Source organism: Chiloscyllium punctatum, chromosome 19, assembly GCF_047496795.1.
Source record: "Chiloscyllium punctatum isolate Juve2018m chromosome 19, sChiPun1.3, whole genome shotgun sequence".
NCBI lineage: Eukaryota > Metazoa > Chordata > Chondrichthyes > Orectolobiformes > Hemiscylliidae > Chiloscyllium > Chiloscyllium punctatum.
The window spans coordinates 52,678,604-52,701,879 of NC_092757.1; the positions used below are offsets into that span (position 1 = coordinate 52,678,604).

Here is a 23,276-nt window from a genome sequence, read left to right on the forward strand (position 1 = left end):
GTCTGGGAGATGATGGTTTGGTGGTGGGAGGTGGGGTCATGGTCCAGGGGGCAATAGGAGGAGGTGTCCGCGAGCTGGTGTTTAGCCTCAGCAATATAAAGATCGGGGCGCCAAACTACCACCGCGCCTCCCTTGTCTGCCAGTTTGATGGTGAGGTTAGGGTTGGAGCGGAGGGAGTGGAGGGCTGCACATTGCGAGGGTGAGAGGTTGGAGTGGGTGAGAGGGGTGGAGAGGTTGAGGTGGTCAATGTCACGGCGGCAGTTGGCTATGAAGAGATCGAGGGTGGGTGAGCGGCCAGTACAGGGTGTCCAGGTGGGAGGTGGGAGAAGGAGTCGTGAGAGGGTGGGTGGGAGTCCTGGTTGAAGAAGTAGGCACGGAGGCGAAGGCGGCGGAAGAAATGCTCGATGTCTCGCTGCGTGTTGAACTCATTAATCCGGGACCATAGGGGGATGAAGGTGAGGCCTCTGCTGAGGACTGATCTTTCATTCTCATAGAGGGGGAGGTCTGGAGGGATGGTGAAAATACGGCAGGGCTGGGATCTAGGACCTGGTGTGGGACTGGAGCTGGGAGTGGGGGCGGGGTTAGGAGTGGGGGCGGAGATCGGCATGGGAGCGGGGATCGGGGATCGGCGTGGGGGCGGGGATCGGCATGGGGGCAGAGACGCTTGCGGCGTGGTCGTTGTGCAGGCGAGTGACGTCACTGGAGGTGGAAGTAGATGTGGCGATGGCAACTCCGAGGGCGGAAGTGGCTGCGGCAAATGCAGAAATGGTGTTGTTCCTGGTGGTTGTGGACCCCATGGAGGCCGCGAATCTATCGGCGATGGTCATCCTGACGATCATGTAGGTGGTTGTCTGGGTGGCAATCGCAGAGGCTGCATGGTCGATGGGGGCGGAAGTGACGTCATGGTTCGCGGCGGCGGTTGCTGCAGCGACCTTGTGGTTAATGGCGCCCGAGCGCTTCCAGAGGCTGATGGGATTCCTTTGGGCAAGATATGGTGCCCTTTGGGATTGTTAAGAACTTAAATGAAAGTGGATATAAAGTGGACAAGCTTTGAGTAACCATTAAGCCTTTGAGGCATTTAAATCTCCTGTCCCTTAAATTGATTGAAAAAAAACTGCTTGTAATTTCAAGCTTTACTGTGTGCCTAATGCTTTCAGCTCTTAGTACAGAGAAATCTAATCTTAGGACAGTTGATCCTCTAATATCTCCTCCAATTTGTTTTGTATTGCATGGACTTCATTTACAGATAAGTAGAACCACATCTCTAGGGGATATTGCTGACATCAATAACCGAGTCAACAGCTCATGTGCTACATCTGGAGGTCCTTAAGTCCTCTGGTCATCCAAAACCTGTACTTTAAACTTGATCCTTGATTAATCATCTGAACACACTGCACTGTGGGAAACCTCTCAAATACGGAATCCCGTTTTTATTGTTACACAATAGAAGAAAATATTTAATCAGAATTCAAATCCACACTGAAGGAGTGAGCTTTATTTCAGTTCACCTCACTTTATAAAACTCACCCTCCATTGATGACTAACTCCGCATATTTATATAACCCATTCACCCCAATTTAATCCTTTATTGACTTAGCAATCACCTGTTCCATTGGGTCGCAGATCTTATTCAATTATAACATTTATTATTTGGACCTTAGGTTGCTGTCTTGAATCTCCAGTGTTTACGTGAATATTTCACTCTTAAAATAGCAACCTTTTCCAAATAAAGTACAGCCACTACTGTATGGGTTCCTTCTCAACCACTCAGTTGCTCATGCCAAGAATGTAAGTTGGAATATAAACAAGCCGTGTTGTCATCGTTGCTTCTTTAGCTCACAAAGCTGAACTTCTTCGAGCAGTTATTTCAATGTTACTTTCTGAGGAGAGATTGTAAATAAAAGGTGGATGCTGATAGCTTAAGACTATAAGATATTGGAGCAGAATTAGGCCATTCGGCCCATCTGGTGTGCTTCACCATTCGATCGTGGCTGATATGTTTCTCAACCCCATTCTTCAGCCTTTCCCTGTAAAACTTGATCTCCTTACTAATCAAGAATCCATCTGAAAGATATTCCATGACTGGCCCTTGCAGCCCTCTCTAGCAATGGTTTCCACAGATTCACCAACCTCTGGCTGAAGAAATTCCTCTCATCTCAGTCCTCCTTTCACTGTCACATTTGTTTTCTTAAAACTGCTTCATCCCCTTCCCAAAAGCCATCAATCTCTGTCCTTTTTTTCCCCCCCACCCCAAATTCTCTCTGCATATTTATCCTTATAGTTTTCAACCTCTTTAAAATTTCTTCTGAAAAGCCATCTTTACAACCCAGATGTTTGGTCACTTCTGTAACTTTTGTGAACAGACATTGGTTTCAGTTTGACTATGACCTGTCCCACCTACTATTATTGCTACCACCACACACACATACACACACAAAACACTAGATTATACACCCTGTGCCATTTGCTGTCCATTCCTAATATAACCTGCCAAACTGAACCATGAGTCACTGCAGCCCAGATACTCCCATTGTTGGTGATGTTCAGTAGGAATTTCCAATTGGTCAATGGTGATGAAATGGAAGTGGTAATCTACCTCCCTGCGAAGTTTTTTTTGTTTTAAGTGGACCAAACGCAGAGGTTCCATTTGTTGATTGGGAGCTGAAGCCAGGCCCTGATGTTGAGGGCATTGAAGCAGCAGCAGACCTGAAGTACAGAAGTTGTTTTGTAATGTTGTATTTCTAATGTTACTTATTGGGATGTGGTTTCAAACTAATATGGCTGAAACTGTTCAGCCTTGGCTAGAAGCAAGTATTGTGCTCGACATTAAGGTATATTTTTGTGGCTTTGTTTCAATCATTCACACATACAGACACACAAAGTTGGAGCAGGGGAAGGTTATTTCGCTGTTTAAGCCTTCCCCATTATTGTATGATCAAGGCTGATTTGAATTCTCCACATTCTATCCCATCATTGATAACCTTTCTTCCACTTCCTTATCAAGACGCAACCTCTGCCTTAAAGCTATTAAAAGACTCTGCTTCTACCTATTCTGGGAGGGGGGAAAGAACACCTGCCTACTTTCAAATAATTTATGGGCGGCACGGTGTCACAGTGGTTAGCACTGCTGCCTCACAGCGCCAGAGACCTGGGTTCGATTCCCGCCTCAGGCGACTGACTGTGTGGAGTTTGCACATTCTCCCCGTGTCTGTGTGGGTTTGCTCCAGCTTCCTCCCACAGTCCAAAAATGTGCAAGTTAGGTGAATTGGTCATGCTAAATTGCCCGTAGGGGAATGGGTCTGGGTGGGTTGCGGGTTGGTGTGGACTTGTTGGGCCAAAGGGTCGGTTTCTACACTGTAAGTAATCTAATCTAAAAAGGTCACCAACCCCCTTTGTGTATAACAGCACCAACAAACTACAATTAGTTCAACCCCAAAAACTTCCAGTTGAAGTTCACTTATAGTTATTTACAGTTGACTAGGAAGTTCACAGAAGGACCGTCTGTGAAAAAAAGAATTCACTTCAAGTCCCTGCATATGCACATACATTAAATGTGTTCCCCTGACCGAGATAGAAACTAGTTCAGCATATTTGTACCTTTGTGGTGGAAGAACTCTAATTGCATTAAATGACTGTAGCCTCCTGCCTTCACATAAATCCACCGGAGGTAGTTATTTGAATGTTTATAGCAAGCTAAACGTGAAGCAGCAATTTAAGTACTTTTAGATGTTAAATAGTTGACCAAAATCTGGGCAGAGCCATTTTAATGAAGTTAGGAAATATCTGATTACTTCCCCAAGAATCACATGGAAAGATTTTGTACTGAATGTAGACTTTGATACTTATTAAATGTCTCCACTGCAGCCAGTGATCATGTTATCGGTCCTTCAGGCTGAGGAATTTGGCGTTTACTGCATATCCTGTAATGTATTAAAAAGCTGTTCAAAGAGAACAAAGAAAGTACAGCACTGGAACAGGCCATTAGGCCCACCAAGCTAGTACCAAAACATGACACCTTTTAAAACTAAAAATCTTTTGTCTATATGTGGTCCGTATCCCTCTATTCCATGCCTATTGATATATTCCGTCAAGGTGCTTCTTAAAATGTTACTATTAAATCTGCTTCACCACCTCCTCTCACAGTGCATTCCAAGCACTTATTAAAAATCTTGCCCCTTACATCTCCTTTGTCTTTCTGTCTCCTTTTGTCTGGCAGTTTTTGCCCTCTTGGATAAACAATGGTGATGTGGTGTGTTCTGATTCTGTGGAGAACATATGTGGGTAACCCATTCTGTGTGCTAGGTTTGATCATTATTACCTTAAACCTACATTCCCTCATAATTAATATTTCTATCCTAGGAAAAAAACTCACACTATCCATTCTATCTGTGTCTCTCATATCTTTATCAAGTTGCCCCTCAGCCTCCAGCATTCAAGTGAAAACACGAATTTGTCCAATCTTTCCTCACAGCTAGTACCCTCCAAACCAGGCACTATCCTGGTAAACTATTTCTGTACCCTCTCCAAAGCCTCTACATCCTTCTGGTACTGTGGCAACCAGAACAACACAATATTCCAAATGTGGCCTAACTTAAGTTTTATAGGGCTACAAGATGATTGCCAATTTTTATACTCTGTTCCCTGATGGATGAAGGCAAATATGCTATATGACTTCTTGACCACTTTATCCACCTGTGTTGCCACTTTCGGGGTACTGTGGACCTGAACGTGATCCTTCTGTATGTTAATACTTCTAAGGATTATGTCATTTACCTCCTACATTAGAACTTCCAAAATGCATCCCTTTATATTTGTCTGCATTAAATTCCATCTGCCATATCTCTCACCCTATTTATATCCTGCTGTATCCTTTGACAATCCTCCTCATTATCCCAGCTCCCCCAATCTTTTTGTCATCCACTTACTAATTAAACCACTCACATTTTTCTCCAAATCATTTGTTTATATTATAAACAACAAGGTTCCCAGCACTGTCCCCTGTGGAAGACCACTGCTCACAGATCTCCAGTCAGAAAATCACCCTTTCACCGCTACTCTCTGTCTTCTGTCACTAAGCCAGTTATGGATCCCATGTGACTTCACCTTCTGTACCAGCCTGCCATGAGGCACCTTGTCAAAGACCTTGCTAAAATCCACATTGAGTATTGGGTGTTTCTCAGCTTAGTTTGGAAGCATGTGAGCTGGGAGGTTGTGATTTTAAGCTCAGCTGAAGGACATGACCACATAATTGTGCTGCCATTGAAGTTTTTAGATTTAGATTTAGATTTAGATTACTTACAGTGTGGAAACAGGCCCTTTGGCCCAACAAGTCCACACCGCCCCGCCGAAGCGCAACCCACCCATACCCCTACATCTACCCCTTACCTAACACTACGGGCAATTTAGCATGGCCAATTCACCTGACCTGCACATATTTGGAGTGTGGGAGGAAACCGGAGCACCCGGAGGAAACCCACGCAGACACGGGAAGAATGTGCAAACTCCACACAGAGAGTCGCCTGAGGCAGGAATTGAACCCGGGTCTCTGGCGCTGTGAGGCAGCAGTGCTAACCACTGTGCCACCGTGCCGCCCAAGTTCTGGATGAGCTTGCAAACTGAGACTGTCATCCTATTGGAATATGAGTAAGGAGCTCTTCCTAATGTCTTGATTTGAATCCTTTCTTCAATCAACACCAATCAAAGTGATTTAACTCGTGTTTCACCTCTTTGGGGTTTATGGGATCATGCTATGTACAAAATGCCTCCCATTGTTACTCTTACAATAAGTGCATGATGTAATCCAGTCTCTGAAATTCTTGAACATGTTTGAGGGGAGTGATGGCATCCATTATGAAGGTAAGTCTTTTTTTCCTGTGAGCTACTTGTTCAATTCATGTTTGAGCATCATCTTTGTAAATAGGAACACTGACACAAACAAGAAATACTCAGCTCAGCTCTCCCTCTGTTTTCAGGACAGGAAGCAGTGATCCATACTGCATTGTACGAATTGACAATGAGACAATTATCAGGTAAGAAATTCATTTTGCTTTGTCAAAAGGCTAGCTGTAGAGATCTATCCTTTGAGTTGTCTTTCTGTCTCCTTTTGTCTGGCAGTTTTTGCCCTCTTGGATAAACAATGGTGATGTGGTGTGTTCTGGTTCTGTGGAGAACATAGGTGGGTAACCCATTCTGTGTGCTAGGTTTGATCACGGTGATGGGTTTCTGGGACAAGGGAGGAATTAGTGCTACACAGACACACGCACATACCAGGGTCAGGAGTTACCAGTACTGCCCTGGCCCTTGTCCTTGTCCCTGCCCCCTTATGATGTGGAAACTAGAATCAGCTGCTCTGTCCTTTTAAACAGCTAATTAATCATCCTGTTTCTTTTATTTTATGTCATTTTGTTTCATTATTCAATTTATTGAATCTGGAGTTGTGTCTTTTGTAACAGTGTGTGTTAGGAATTCAAATAAACATAGAAGGAGGTAATTTGTAATGAATTCTGAAGCTTAGATTAGCCCTTAAAACTATTCGTTGGCTTGTATTACTGTTTATAATATTTGATTCCACTCTGAGAAGCTTGGAGCTGCTTTGGAACGTATGTTTACACAGTGTGAGGACAATGTGCCTGGAGTACAGGTTGGAGGTCAAGAATGTCCTTTGGTGAATTTATTCATTGTCCCTTTTGGATTATCATGCAATTTATAAAGATATCTAAGTAACTGGCATCTTTTCCAGGTGTCCCCAGGTTCATACTGGTAATTTTATGGTGCTTTAAAAAGACTCCTGACAATTTTGAAAAACAAACTGAGATGTTGATCGGCACCAAAGCAGCTGCAACGGTGTGAACTGAGGTTGAAGCTAGAAATAACAATGGAGTTGATGTTACAAGTTTAGTAGATGCGCAGTCAAACCTGTTCAAAACAACACTGTAGGGCAATGGATGAGCATAGGGTTTTGATGTCTGCACATGTTCTGGATTCCCGTGGGATTCAGGCTGTGTGTATCTGTTGGGCTGTGTGGGGATGGTTGTGTACATATATTTGGACCTGCACCCTGAACAGTGTTGATTTGATTTAATTTACTATTGTCTCATGTACCCAGGTACAGTGAAAAGTTTTGTTTTGCATGCAGTACAGGCAGATCATACCATACAAAGTGCATTATGGTGATAGAACAGAGCGAGGAATACAATGTCACAACTGCAGAGAAGGTGCATACAGAGTGAGATCAACATTAGGTTTGGAATTTGAGAGGCCCATTCAGAAGTATAATAACAGCAGGAAAGAAGCTGTTCCTAAATCTGTTGGTCTGTATGTTTAAGTTTTTGTATCTTCTGCCCGAAGGAATAGGTTGAAGAAGATTATAAGGAGGGGTATTTGATTATGTTGGCTGTCTTTCCAAGGTTGTGGGAAAAATGGATGGAATCAGTGAATGAAAGGTTGGCTTGGTGATGGACTGGGCTGCGTTTGCATCTCTCTGTAGTTTCTTACAGTCCTGGGCAGAGTAAGTTGCCATACCAAGCCATGTTGCATCCGGATGGAAGCAGGCTGCAGGGACAACATGGGGTTGTTGTTGGCAATTCAAATGTTCTACTGACTTGGACAAAAAGGAATTCAGTGATGGCCTATCATTCACTGCCATTTTCAGATACAGTATTTACATTGAGCATCTCAAAGCTTTACATTAGGTTTTGTGATGTATGTGGTTTGGGACTACTTTTTTTTTGGAGAGTCCCCTTTTGGGTGTATCTACGATAGTGGTTTCACTTCTAACAGTAACTCTATTGAGAGGGAATGGTATAGAATACAGAGCAAATGAGGATTGTGTAGAATACAGAATGCGATGGAGATTCCAACTACTCTATGCTATAGTGGTAGATTGCAACGTGGGAGTCCCTGCAGAATGGAGTTACTAATTGTCACTTCTGCTTATTCATTCATTCAAGGGATGTAGGCATTTCTGGTGAGCCAAATAAGTACAGCTTGTCTCTAACTGCCTGGGAGAAGGTGGTAGTGAGCTGACTTGAACCACTGTGAAGGTACCTGCAGTTTTGTTTTGGAGGAGGATTCAGATTCTGACCCAGTGATTGTAAAGAAGCAGAGATATAGTTACATGTCAGGCTGGTGTATAAATTTTCTGGGGAACGGTTGGTGATGTCCCCATGAATTTTCTGTCCATACCCTTCTAGTTGGTGGAGGTTGCCGGTTTGGAAGGTGCTGTCAGAGAATCCTTGTTATGTTACTGGGTGGATTTTGTTGATGGTACACGTTGAAAGAGGTGGTCAGGTGGCTTGTTGATTCAGCACCCACCTAGATTAGATTAGATTACTTACAGTGTGGAAACAGGCCCTTCAGCCCAACAAGTCCACACTGACCCGCCGAAGTGTAACCCACCCATTCCCCTACACCTAACACATTGGGCAATTTAGCATGGCCAATTCACCTGACCTACACATCTTTGGACTATGGGAGGAAACTGGAGTACCCGGAGCAAACCCACGCAGACACGGGGAGAATGTGCAAACTCCACACAGACACACAGAGGCGGAAATTGAACCCAGGTCTCTGGCGCTGTGAGGCAGCAGTGCTAACTACCGTGCCACCTACTTTCCTGCATTACAACACTGACAAAGATTTACAAAGTGTTGCTAGGGTTGGAGGATCTGAGCTACAGGGAGAGGCTGAACAGGCTGGGGCTGTTTTCACTGGAGCGTCAGAGGCTGAGGGGTGACCTTATAGAGGTTTACAAAATTATGAGGGGCATGGATAAGATAAATAGGCAAAATCTTTTCCCTGGGGTTGGGGAGTCCAGAACTAGAGGGCATAGGTTTAGGGTGAGAGGGGAAAGATATAAAAGAGACCTCAGGGGCAACCTTTTCATGCAGAGGGTGGTACGTGTATGGAATGAGTTGCCAGGGGATGTGGTGGAGACTGGTACAATTGCAACATTTAAGAGGCATTTGGATGGGGATATGAATAGGAAGGGTTTGGAGGGATATGGACTGGGTACTGGCAGGTGGGACTAGTTTGGGTTGGGATATCTGGTTGGCATGGACAGGTTGGACCAAAGGGTCTGTTTCCATGCTGTACATCTCAATGACTCTATGTGCTGGAGTTGTCAGAAGAATCATAGAATGGCAAGTGTTTCTTCCTGTGAACTGGATGGTCATCAAGCTCCTTAAGTGTTGTTCAAGCTGCACTCCTCCAGGCAAATAAGGAGTATTCCATCAGATTCCTGATTTGTACCATAACTGGTGGGAAGGATTTGGTGATGAGGTACTTGCGACAGAATTCCAATCCTCTAACTTTCTCTTGTGACCACAGTATTTATGTAGCTGCTCTGGTGAATGGTAATCCTCAGATTTAATGATAGGGTATTCAGCTGTGGGAGCACCATTAAACTTCATGGGAAGGTGATTAGATTCTGGTGCTGGATAAAGCTATTGCCTGAGATGTTAGTGTTGGAAATTGCCTTCTCAAGCTGGACTTTGCCATTATTGCAGATGAGGAGATTCACAAAGCCACCTCTTCCCACTGTTTATTTAATTTTTCATTTGCAACAGGAAGTGGAAGAATTGTAAAACTTTGACCTCTCCATTGTTTGTGCGATCTAGCTGTTACTTCCAGTGCCTGCTATCCATGTGGTCTGTTGTACATGACAACTTCAAAGGTTGTCATCTCATATACAGGCAGAGCTCCTGGCATCTCCTGTTGCAAATGAAAATGAATAATTAAATAAACAGTGGGAAGAGGTGGCTTTGTGAATCTCCTCATCTGCAATAATGGCAAAGTCCAGCTTATGAAGGCAATTTCCAACACTAACATCTCAGGCAATACCTTTATCCAGCACCAGAATCTAGTCACCTCCCCATGAAGTTTAATGGTGCTCCCACAGCTGAATACCCTATCATTAAATCTGAGGATTACCATTGACCAGAGCAGCTACATAAATACTGTGGTCACAAGAGAAAGTTAGACTCCTAATTGTACCACTGAGGTATATGCTGGTGTGTGGGACCATGAAGTTATGGATAGGTGAATACAATTCTGCAGTAGAAATTCAGTATGTGACAAATTTCTGTTTTGAGTCATCAGATCTGTTTTCAAACTACTCCCATCTATCCCATTTAGCACAGTAATAGTGAAAGGATGGAGGACGTGAAGATCATACTTACACTCCATGAGGACTATGTGGTGGTTATCCCAGATATTGGCCATCCGTGACAAGTGTATTAGTGAGAATGAAATTAAGTAGATTTTTTTTTTAGCTCTTATTGATTCTTTCACCGTCTGGTGCAGTCTGCTATAGTCTTAGGCTCAGTCAATCATGGTGGTTAATGAGCTGTACTTGGTGATGGACATTAAAATTCTTCATCCAGAGTATGTTCTGTGTCTTTGAACAGAGTTACCCTGCTCTTTATCAGAAAGTACTGTGATCATTGGTGTACTCTGAGAAATGTTGCATTTGAAAGACAATATAGCCAACAGTGAAGCACTCTCCTTGTAGCACACTGATTTTGTCAGCATTAATTTTGTGCAGAAGTGGTTTCGAGAGGCTGAATAGTATATTTTTGTTCCTACTCTGTATGTTCATACAAACTCAATCTTCTGAATCAGAAGATTATGTGGCTGTGGTTCAGTCAAACCAATCTTCTTTAAAAATTTATTTTTATCATTTGTGTTCAATTTTTTTGCACGACTTAGTTCATCATGTATAGTATTAGTGAATCTGAGTGGATCCATGTGCTGAGGAAATTGAAGTTAGCTAAGATACTTTGAGTGGATCCCCACTGGACCTTATAGAGGATGATATTTAAGGTATTTAAATCACATATACTGGAACTGGTTCTGCAAAAGAATTAAATACAGAAACACGAGTCATGGGATCACGGTAGCCTCTGACATCTTTTAGAATTGATACCTTGAAGCAATATCTGACATGGCAGTGAATCCCCAGTGACTCATGTCTGGGCAACTGACTAACCTAAGTTTTACTGAGGAACTGCGTTGCATCAATTCATATTCTGTTCAGTTGTTACTGGGTGCAAATCTCATCCTTTACCCTTGAAAGGTTGAAGCCTTTTAAGAAATGCACATCAGTGGCTGTACAGTCCAAGGCATTGAGAGCATTGTCTATACCATGAAAGTGTGCTCTTTGCAGTTGAGTGATGTGATGGTGGTTTGCAGTCACTGTGAGCTCTAAATGTGCCACAGGGACAGTAAGTTTATTTAATAGATTAGAACCAATTGGGTAGTTTTTAATCTCTGGTGGAGTTATATACACACAGAATGGATACTGTCGATTTAAATGGCTGACCTTTTAATCCATTCATGTGTCACCTCAGGCTGTTATTTAATACAAGCGTGCAACTGCTTCAAATCAAGTTTATTACCTTTGCCCCAAAAAATGCAGAAATATCCTGTAAGTGGTCTAGATTGGAGACTGCTTCACTCTCCAGACACTGTCACCGTGCTCTTTGAGTGGTTTCATAATCTCATTCAGCCTGATTTCATACACATGGCTGGTCACATCACACTCTCTAGCCATTTAATCTGCTCATAAATTGAGAAATGATAATGTGTGAAATAAATTCCTGAATCACTCGAAGACCAAGGCAAACGAGCTTTGCGGCAGTGCATGAAGCTCCTTGGTTTCAGTCAGTGTTCAACATGTACAACATTTCATAACACCTTCTTGCTGCAAGTAAATTGCAAGTTACGCTTCTAACATGTGTTTAAACTGTTGTCATAAATTAACATACCTTAAACACACACAAGACTCTTGAAGTTTGGAATATAATGGTCTGACCAATAAATATCGAGTGTCCGGACGGTGTTTCCTGGAGACTTTTTCTTAGAGTCATAGAATTCTTTACAGTATAGGAGCCAGGCCATTTGGCCCATTGAGTCCATATCGACCCTGCAAAGTACATCCCACAGAGACCCAACCCCCTAAACCTTTCCTGTGACCCTACATTTCCCCATGGCTAATATACTTTGCTTGCACACCCCTGGACACTATGGGCAATTTAGCATAGCCGATCCATAACCTGCACACCTTTGCACTGCGGGAGGAAATGGGAGCATCCAGAGGAAACCCATGCAGACACTGGGAAAATGTGTAAACTTCTGTGAAATGTGACTCTCCAATACAATAGACACCATTCTGTTCAGCTCAAAATGCCAAACACTGATGCTGTGCACTTACATTGGTATTTCTCCCACACACTTCACTGATGCAGCTGATGTACGTTTCAGAGATCATGGGCTACATTTACTCAGCCTTTTGGAGATGGACTGGGAAGTGCAATGGCTGGGAATCCTGTGGAGGAAGGAGTCAGGAAGAAACCCTAGTGTCTTCCTGGCACTGAATCACGTTACCAGTGGCAGGAACCCTGGCAGCACAACTGCCCATTGGGTGTTGTGAGCCATTTAAAGGCCCAGTCGAGGGCCAGGTGTGTCCCCAGATGACTTGGGGCAGGTGCAGTGCTATACTGGCAGCAAGTTAGTCCCCAGAACACAAATCCATCTTTAAAGGTGCCTCGACATAGAGCTGCCATGATCTTCATGCTGCAGGCCAGCAGGGGGACACGAGCCTCCTGGGAAAAGTTCAGCCTGATACTTTCAGGGACAGTCCATCAAGACTGGCCGTACTGACCCCTCAATCCAACACTCCTCAAATAATGTTTTGTTCAATTCAATTCATTCCTGTGCACTGCTGCCTCCTTTACTTTTGCAGAAGCATTTGGCATGGTTTATTGAGTATTGACCAGATGGACAAACAGATCAGCAGTGAGTGTAACATATATGTAATAGAGCTAAAGCCCACACCACAGAATGGCAAAGGTTCAGACCCCATTTTCAAACCTGGACATCTGTCTGAACAGGATGTCATCTGAGGAAGTCTTCATGTATGGAGTTATTAATCAGATTTGATTTGTTGGAAGGGGTGTGTACTTTGAGACTGGAAGGGAATGGGGCTAGGGAAGGTTTCTGGGTGAAGTGGGGGCATGATGAAGGGCTGGGAGTAGTGGACAGATGCACAGCAGATATTTGAGGAGCAACGTGAATGAGGTATGTAGAAGCCAGGAACTGGAGCCTAGGACCATTTGGGGAAGGACATCTTTGTCAGTATCTTTGAAGTGGCTGCAGTATCAGGAGGGTTGGATTCATGGTGCAGTTAGTGAAATCTGTTTAACCCATTATAATATTATAGTTAAATGTTATGGATCTTGACCGTCACCCATTTTCTAACAAAAGATCAGGCTGCGCTCTGCCTTATGCTCCCAGCCTTCAGACTATATGCCTTAGCATACACGTAAGTATGTTTCCTCTCCATTCCTTTGCACTTTTGAAATATCTTAAACCATTATGGAGTTGCTTCCAAGTTGCCTTTATATCTTTGGTCGAACAGCCATTGTTCCTCCATTTGCTCCTCCTAGCATTAACCACTGACAATGGAGATCAGCTTCACATCTTTGCTGCCCTCAGAGTTTGGATGGTTTGGTTGTCATGGTGATCAGGACAGTCTGGATAAAGGCACCACTTAATTTTGGGACAGTCTCTGTGTGGAGCTCAGCATGTTTGAAATTAGAGTCCACTATCCTGATGGTTTTTATCTTTTGTGACATTTGCTCAAATTATGGGCCATTCCTCTATAGATCAGCCTGGGCTAAATTTAGTTTCTACCTATTGAGGACCTGGTGCAATGAGGATTTAACTTTGTTCCCCTTTTTAACATTACATTCCTCTGGTCATGCAAAATGAAACCCCTTTTGATTTGAAATGACAGTAAACATCTGCTGGGCCAGATGCCTCAAAGCCAGTGATTGTTGTGTCCTTATGAACCTGGAGGTCTCAGACTCCATTCCAGATCCTGTCTGTTCTTAGTTCATTGGTCAAGCTGTCAACACTTAAGATCCAGACTGACCCTCATGTGGATGAGAAACTGGACAGCACCGCAATGCTAAACATTCAAACCTGGGCTAGAAAAAGAAATGAAGTGCAGAGGCATAACTCCAATTGTCAGGAGGGAGTTGCTTTTTATGTATGAGGCAGGGCTTTGAAGAAAAGGGTGAGCAATGCCATAAAATTTGCAATAGCAATTTTTTGTGAACATGCAATATTTATTTCTATAGAACTGCAACAATATGGAAGACACTGTCTCCATTCTGGGGAGAAGAGTACAATGTCCATCTTCCTAGTACCTTCCACTCCATTTCCTTCTATGTGATGGATGAGGATGCAATCAGGTAACTTTAAGATTAATTCCTAGCTTAATGCTGATTCTTGTACTGCAATATTAAACAGCAATGGTCTCGCTAACTTCCTACTTTTATCATTGAAATTAGCCGCGATGATGTCATTGGAAAAGTCGCTATAGCGAAGGACATTCTTACTGCCAACCCTAAAGGTAAGCAAAATATTGGTTTCACTGCATCCTGTCAGACTGCTGCTTCCTCTACTTTGCAAAAGCTATTGCCACTGTCTATTGTGCATTAATCCGATGTGAAGTACATCAGTAAAGACTGTGACGTTATACAGTAAAACATAAACCCACAATATAGAATGGTGAAGGCTCAGACCCCATTTCCTGTGATTAACCATCGTCTATGCTAACGCATTTCTGCACCAAACTCCCGTGACCTGACTAAAGTTGTGAATTTTGTTTTGTGTTATGGACACCAGCTGATTGATTTTTTTTGGGGGGGTAACTCAACTTGCTATCATGTAGCATTGCCCAAGAATGTTGAGTTGGAATGTTCATTCCAACAGTCTGATTGGGACTCAAACCCAGTCCTAGAGGTGAAAGTCTAAGCACTAAACCAGCACTTCACAAATTATTTTCCAAAACAACCCTATTTTAACTCTTTGAGTTAACGTGAGTCCAAATGCGAACAAAGACAGAAAGCAAAAAGCAACATAATAACGTCTGGGATATAATTATTAAAGTTTGTCAGTTGTAGGTCAGCATATAATATAGAAAATAAATATGTGAATGTGTAATGAAAACCTTCAGCCTTTTACAATAAGTCTGCTGCTGGGAGCTGGCTCCACATCTGACTCCTTCAACGCTTGGGAAAAGCAACTGCAGGATGCGTATTTACATAGTTAGTTATCTCACAGCATGCCTGATCAGAACGTTGGGTGTTTGTGTTGTAATTGGTCACTGCCTGGACAATACAAGGGAGCCAGGGATAAACTTTATTTTTCATCATCCAGTTTGCCCTTGCCATTATCCCAACTGGCATTGTGACCCAGGTTTGGGAGCCATTGCACTAATCCATTAACCTCTCCACAGCACTTGAGGATTTAAAATCATTTTAAGGTTTGAGGAGTCTTAGATTCATAGCGTCCCTATGGTACAGATAGAGACAATTCAGCCTATTGACTGTCTGAAGAATGTCCTCCGTACCCCCGCCCCAATCTCTGTAACCCAATATTTCCCATGACCAGTCCACTTAACCTGCACATCTTTGAACTGTGGGAGGAAACAGGAGCACCCAGAGCAAATCCACATAGACACGAGGGGGGAATGTATGAACTCCAGTCATCCAAGATTGGAATTAAACCTGGGTTCCTGGTACTGTGAGGCGGCAGTGCTAACCATTGACCCACCGTATCACCCCTTCTTGAGAATGGATTTTATTTAGGAGGGATGGGGACTGGAGGAATTAAGAAACACATTTGACACTTTAAACCTCCTATGGAAATATTTAAATAGTGAACAAATCAAACAGGCAGGTGAATGAGGAGCTCACATTGGAGGATGGCTCAGATAATGATGTGAAACTTACATACTCCATGCTATAAATAGAAAGAACAGCATGAACAACTACAGCGCATGTCACAATTTAAGTTTAATGTGCTGTACGTTCTATCTGATAACTGCAGAGGAACCTCAATTATCCAAATATCAATTATCTGAATTTTGGATTATCCAAAGAAGATCCCAAGGTCCCGAAAGAAACATTCATCAAAGAGGTGTTTCAACACTGATTGCGTCTTTTGTTTATAATGATTAAAACTGAATTTGGCTTACTGAAGTGCTGCCAAGAACAGTCCCAGATATCGATGGAAGCACAGGCACCATCTTCAAATGACTGACTGCTCTCTCTGTCTCAGGGTTCAGGGAGGTGGATTGGGAAGGGGAGGGTTGGACGGGGTTGTGGGGGCAGACGGAGGGTGGGGGTGGAAGGGGGCAGGGTTGGACGCACAGGGGGCACGGGGGGCTCGTGCACGATGTGCACCTAGTCTCCTGAATGGGGAGCAGATTTAGCAAGTACTCACTGTGTCAATCCCATTGAAATGGAAGGAGGCTTCAGCAATATTGCAGGTCCCTTACACACAAGGGTGCCTCTGCTCAGATACTAGCCCTGAGACATAGAGAGGGAGCAAGGCAGGTAGAGCGAGGAAATAGGAAACTTCAGAAAATTCCGAGCCCCAGAGGAGAGGGATTGAATCAATTAACTGAATAATCAGTTGCAATTGTACCAGCCTCCTTATCTGAATGAGATAGTGCCTGCCCGTCTCGTTCAGATAATCGAGGTTCCTCTGCACGCTAAAATGAGACGCAATCATTTGCTCATTCTTGCCTTACATTAGCAGGACACCAGCACCAACCAACCCCACTGCCCCATGGCTGAACACTTCAAATTCCCCTTTCACTTCACCAAGGACATGCAGGTCCTGTGCCTCCTTCATCAAACCCTAACCACCTTGCGAAGGACACCTCATATTCTGCTTGGGGACCCTGTTGGGATCAATGTGGATTTCACCAGTTTCCTCATTTCCTCTCCCCCCACCTTGTCCCAGTCCCAAGCCTCCAACTCTGCACCGCCTTCTCGACCTGTCCATCTTTCTTCCCACCTATCCGCTTCACCCTCCTCTCTGACCTATCGCCTTTCCCATCCACCTATCACATTCCCAGCTACCTTCACCCCAGCCCCACACCCCTCCCATTTATCTCTCAACCCCCCAGCACACAAGCCTCATTCCTGATGAATGGCTTATACCAGAAACGTCAATTCTCCTGGTCCTCGAATGCTGCCTGACCTGCTGTGCTTTTCCAACACCACTCTCAACTCTGATCTCCAGTATCTGCAGTCCTCACTTTCTCCCCTAAGTAGGACAATGAATAGTGGTGGACAGGACTGTTTTGTAAGAATGTCTAACTTTGAAATTGTGCTGAGATAACTGTAAAATGCAGTTTGCTGCTTAAAGTTGAAGTTATATAACAGGATGCCTAACAGGGACGGCAGATGAACTCCAGGCATGGTTAGGAACATGGGACTGGGATATCACAGTAATTACAGAAACATGGCTCAGGGATGGGCAGGACAGGCAGCTTAATGTTCCAGGCCAAATGCTACAGGAAGGATAGAAAGGGAGGCAAGAGAGGGGGGGAGTGGCATTTTTGATAAGGGATAGCATTACAGCTGTGCTGAGGGAGGATATTCCCAGAAATACATCCAGGGAAGTTATTTGGGTGGAACTGAGAAATAAGAAAGGGATGATCACCTTATTGGGATTGTATTTTCGATCCCCCAATAGTCAGAGGGAAATTGAGAAACAAATTTGGAAGGAGATCTCCGCTATCTGTAAGAATAATAGGGTGGTTATGGTAGGGGATTTTAACTTTCCAAACATAGACTGGGACTGCCATAGTGTTAAAGGTTTAGATGGGGAGGAATTTGTTAAGTGTGTACAAGACAATTTTCTGATTCTGTATGTGGATGTACCTACTAGAGAAGGTGCAAAACTTGACCTACTCTTGGGAAATAATGCAGGGCAGGTGACTGAGGTGTCAGTGGCGGAGCACTTTGGGGCCAGCGACCATAATTCTATTAGTTTTAAAATAGTGATGGAAAAGGATAGACCAGATCTAAAAGTTGAAGTTCTAAATTGGAGAAAGGCCAATTTTGACAGTATTAGGCAAGAGCTTTTGAAAACTGATTGGGAGCACATGTTCGCGGGTAAAGGGACAGCTGGAAAATGGGAAGCCTTCAGAAATGAGGTAACAAGAATCCAGAGAAAGTATATTCCTGTTAGGGTGAAAGGAAAAGCTGGTAGATATAGGGAATGCTGGATGACTAAAGAAATTGAGGGCTTGTTTAAGAAAAAGAAGGAAATATGTCAGGTATAGACAGAATAGATCGAGTGAGTCCTTAGAAGAGTATAAGGGAAGTAGGAGTATACTTAAGAGGGAAATCAGGAGGGCAAAATGGGGACATGAGATAGCTTTGGCAAATAGAATTAAGGAGAATCCAAAGGGTTTTTACAAATATATTAAGGACAAAAGCATAACTAGGGAGAGAATAGGGCCCCTCACAGATCAGCAAGACGGCCGTTGTGTGGAACAACAGAAAATGGGGGAGATGCTAAATGAGTATTTTGCATCAGTCTTTACTGTGGAAAAGGACATGGAAGATTATAGGCTGTAGGGAAATAGATGGTCCATCTTACAGAGGAGGAAGTGCTGGATGTCTTGAAACGGGTAAAGGTGGATAAATTCCCTGGACCTGATCAGGTGTACCCGAGATCAGGTGTACTCTGTGGGAAGCTAGAGAAGTGATTGCTGGGCCTCTTACTGAGATATTTGTATCATCGATAGTCACAGAGGAGGTGCTGGAAGACTGGAGGTTGGCAAACGTGGTGCCATTGTTTAAGAAAGGTGGTAAAGACAAGCCAGGGAACTATAGACCAGTGAGCCTGATGTCGGTAGTGGGCAAGTTGTTGGAGGGAATCCTGAGGGACAGGATGTACATGTATTTGGAAAGGCAAGGACTGATATGGGATAGTCAACATGGCTTTTTGCATGGGAAATCATGTCTCACAAACTTGATTGAGTTTTGTGAAGAAGTAATAAAGAGGGTTGATGAGAGCAGAGTGGTGGATGTGATCTGTATGGACTTCAGTAAGGCATTCAACAAGGTTCCCCGTGGGAGACTGATTAGCAAGGTTAGATCTCCTGGAAGATAGGGAGAACTAGCCATTTGGATGCAGAACTGGCTCAAAGGTAGAAGATAAAGGTGGTAGTGGTGGGTTGTTTTTCAGACTGGAGGCCTGTGACCAGTGGAGTGCCACAAGGATCGGTGCTGGGTCCTCTACTTTTTGTCATTTACATAAATGATTTGATGCGAGCATAAGAGGTATAGTTATTATGTTTGCAGATGACACCAAAATTGGAGGTGTTGGACAGCGAAGATGGTTACCTCCGATTACAACAGGATCTTGACCAGATGGGCCAATGGGCTGAGAAGTGGCCGATCAAATTTAATTCAGATAAATGCGAGGTGCTGCATTTTGGGAAAATAAATCTTAGCAGGACCTCGACACTTAATGGTCAGGTCCTAGGGAGTATTGCTAAACAAAACTCCTTGAAAGTAGAGTCGCAGGTAGATAGCATAGTGAAGAAGGCATTTGGTCTGCTTCCCTTTATTGGTCAGAGTATTGAGTACAGGAGTTGGGAAGTCATGTTGTGGCTGTACAGGACATTGGTTAGGCCACTGTTGGAATATTGTGTGCAATTCTGGTCTCCTTCCTATTCGGAAAGATGTTGTGAAACTCGAAAGGGTTCAGAAAAGGATGTTAGGAGAAAGTGAGTACTGTAGATGTTGGAGATCAGAGCTGAAAAACGTGCTGCTGAAAAGCGCAGCAGGTCAGGCAGCATCCAAGGAACAGGAGAACCGACGTTTCGGGCATAAGCCCTTCTTCAGGAATGAGGAGGGTGTGCCAAGCAGGCTAAGATAAAAGGTAGGGAGGAAGGACTTGGGGGAGGAGCATTGGGAATGCGATAGGTGGAAGGAGGTGAAGGTGAGGGTTATAGGCCGGAGAGGGGGTGGGGGCGGAGAGGTCAGAAAGGAGATTGCAGGTCAAGAAGGCGGTGCTGAGTCCAAGGGTCGGGACTGAGATAAGGTGGGGGGAGGGGAAATGAGGATGCTGGAGAAATTTGCATTCATCCCTTGTAGTTGGAGGGTTCCTAGGCGGAAGATGAGGTGCTCTTCCTCCAGGCGTCGTGTTGCCATGGTCTGGCGATGGAGGAGACCAAGGACCTGCATGTCCTTGGCAGAGTGGGAGGGGGAGTTAAAGTGTTTGGCCACGGGGCAGTTGGGTTGGTCGGTGCGGGTGTCCCAGAGGTGTTCTCTGAAACGTTCCTCTACATTGGGGAGACAGGTCGCCTACTTCCTCCCTCCCCTTCCTAGACCTCTGCATTTCTATCTCAGGCAACCGACTCAACACGGACATTTACTATAAACCGACCAACTCCCACAGCTACCTAGATTACACCTCCTCCCACCCTGCCCCCTGTAAAAACGCTATCCCATATTCCCAATTCCTTCGCCTCCACCGCATCTGCTCCCAGGAGGACCAATTCCAATACCGAACAACCCATATGGCCTCCTTCTTCAAAGACTGCAATTTCCCCTCAGACTTGGTTGACGATGCTTTCCACCACATCTCCTCCACTTCTCGCTCCTCCGTCCTTGAACCCCGCCCCTCCAATCGCCACCAGGACAGAACCCCACTGGTCCTCACCTTTCACCCCACCAACCTCCAGATACATCATATCATCCTTCGTCATTTCCGGCACCACCAGATAGACCCCACCACCAAGGATATATTTCCCTCCCCTCCCCTATCAGCGTTCCGGAAAGACCACTCCCTCCGCAACTCCCTCGTCAGGTCCACATCCCCCACCAACCCAACCTCCACTCCCGGCACCTTCCCCTACAACTGCAAGAAATGCAAAACTTGTGCCCACACCTCCCCCCTCACTTCCCTCCAAGGCCCCAAGGGATCCTTCAATATCCATCACAAATTCACCTGCACCTCCACACACATCATTTACTGCATCCGCTGCACCTGATGTGGCCTCGTATACATTGGGGAGATAGGCCGCCTACTTGCGGAACATTTCAGGGAACACCTCTGGGACACCCGCACCAACCAGCCCAACCGCCCTGTGACTGAACACTTTAACTCCCCCTCCCACTCCGCCAAGGACATGCAGGTCCTTGGCCTCCTCCATCGCCAGACCATGGCAACACGACACCTGAAGGAAGAGCGCCTCACCTTCCGCCTAGGAACCCTCCAACCGCAAGGGATGAATGCAGATTTCTCCAGCTTCCTCATTTCCCCTCCACCCCCCCCCCCCCCACCTTATCTCAGTCCCAACCCTCGGACTCAGCACGGCCTTCTTGACCTGCAATCTCCTTCCCAACCTCTCCGCCCCCACCCCCACCCCCTCTCCGGCCTATTACCCTCACCTTAACCTCCTTCCACCTATCGCATTCCCAATGCCCCTCCCCCAAGTCCCTCCTCCCTACCTTTTCTCTTAGCCTGCTTGGCACACCCTCCTCATTGCTGAAGAAGGGCTTATGCCCGAAACGTCGATTCTCCTGTTCCTTGTAAAGCGCAACAGGTCAGGCAGCATCCAAGGATGTTGCCAGGGTTGGAGGATTTAAGCTATAGGGAGAGGCCGAACAGGCTCGGGCTGTTTTCCCTGGAGCTTCGGAGGCTGAGGGGTGACCTTATAGAGGTTTACAAAATTATGAGGGGCATGGATAGGGTAAATAGGCAAAGTCCTTTCCCTGGGTTGGGGAGTCCGGAACTAGTCATCATAGGTTTCGTGTGAGATGGGAAAGATATAAAAGAGCCCTAAGGGGCAACTTTTTCACCAGAGGGTGGTACGTGTATGGAATGAGCTGCCAGAGGGAGTGGTGGAGGCTGATACAATTGCAACATTTAAGAGGCATTTGGATGGGTATATGAACTAAGGTTTGGAGGGATATGGGCCGGGTGCTGGTAGGTGGGACTATTTTGGGTTGGGATATCTGGTTGGCATGGACGGGTTGGACTGAAGGGTCTGTTTCCATGCTGTACATCTCTATGCAAGTTGTATGCTTTGCCTCATAAGTGATGCATTGGCTTTTGGAAGCACAGTTATTGACAGGTCCAAGTTAACCAGAGCTAACTTGGCTACAATCCCAAGGTCAGAAGGCTGTGGTTAGTTCAAGTTCCATTCTTGGTGCTGAGCACACCATCCAGATTAGTGTCATACTGAGGCTCGGCTGGTGTTTTGAAGGTGCTGCCTTTCAGATGAGCTATTAGCTCAAGGATTTGTCTGCTCCAGTGGATGTCAAAAGATCCTGCTGCGCTGACACTTCCCCTTTCAATCAAATCAACTGCATCACTTGTTCATCCATCTTTTTGTTCCTGGGATCTTGCTATGGGCAAAGTAGCAGTCCATCTTACATATATGGCCAGATGCTTTCTTCAAATGAGTTCATTGAATTTGAGGGAATTTAAGATGACAGCTGTGATGAAGTGTGACATAAATTGATCTTCCTCAAAATAAGATGAGGGCATGTGTGTTGTTTGGCCGTACTGTGCTAACTCAACATTACCAAGATGTTTTGCAGGTTTTTTTTTCCCTAAGATGAGTTTCCCTTTCTAGTTATGGCTCTGTAACTGCATAGCTTGAAAAAAAAATCATTTTCGTAAAGAACTTTTATCTCACTGAGAAGGCTTCAAGACAATCCACTTCCAACAATCTGCTTTGAAAACACTGATCCCATTTTGACTACTGTGACAAATTGCACCACAGCAGCTGAGATAAAACACAATATTTTAAATGGCACAATTCACAACATTAAAACAAAAGCAGTCCATTTCAATCCAGATCTGTGCCTTTTCCAAAATCTAATTATTTCTTCCTTTTGCTGTACTCTGCTGAGTTTTGTTGAGACCAGTTCATTAGTTTTTGAGATATATTGTATACAGTCAAGGGATGCCACATTTGCTCTGACCACCTTTAGTGGCCTTGATAATAATAACACAATAACAAATAAATATGTCAAATTAGCCATGCATGAAAATACTCAGAGGCAAGTTCACTTCATTGAACTCCGTTACTCTGCTACTCTGTGGCTCCCAGCAGAACATTCTGCAACATTTTGAAACACCTCAGTGATTTATCTTCCTGTCAAATTATTCCAAATATTTCACACATTCATTCCAACAGATCTGCTTCAAATTTATCTTTCACTATTCTTTATTTTTGTTCTCTGTTCCTCATTATCGTCACATACTTTGAAGTAATTAAAATCATCTCGATTATTTAACATCTCAAATACTGCAGATAGACCTTTCAATAAGCACCTCATTTCAAGACTTTGTAACGTATACTTCTCAAGTCTTTCCTTATAATCCTTCCTTTTATACTTCGATTGAACATATTGCTCTTCTGTGTGCCCTGTGCAATGAAATCT

The 23,276-nt window shown here is 44.4% G+C and overlaps 1 protein-coding gene across 2 annotated transcripts in view; it reads left to right on the plus strand.

Moving 5' to 3' along the window:
* rasa4 (RAS p21 protein activator 4) overlaps positions 1-23,276 on the plus strand; it is a 255,322-nt gene that overhangs the window by 19,416 nt on the left and 212,630 nt on the right. The window contains exons 2-4 of one of the 2 annotated variants that reach the window (XM_072589403.1): positions 5,973-6,029; positions 14,142-14,255; positions 14,355-14,416. In XM_072589403.1, coding sequence (XP_072445504.1) covers positions 5,973-6,029; positions 14,142-14,255; positions 14,355-14,416 — 233 coding nt within the window. The remainder of the gene's footprint in view (positions 1-5,972; positions 6,030-14,141; positions 14,256-14,354; positions 14,417-23,276) is intronic. The other variant, XM_072589404.1, reaches the window with a different exon arrangement.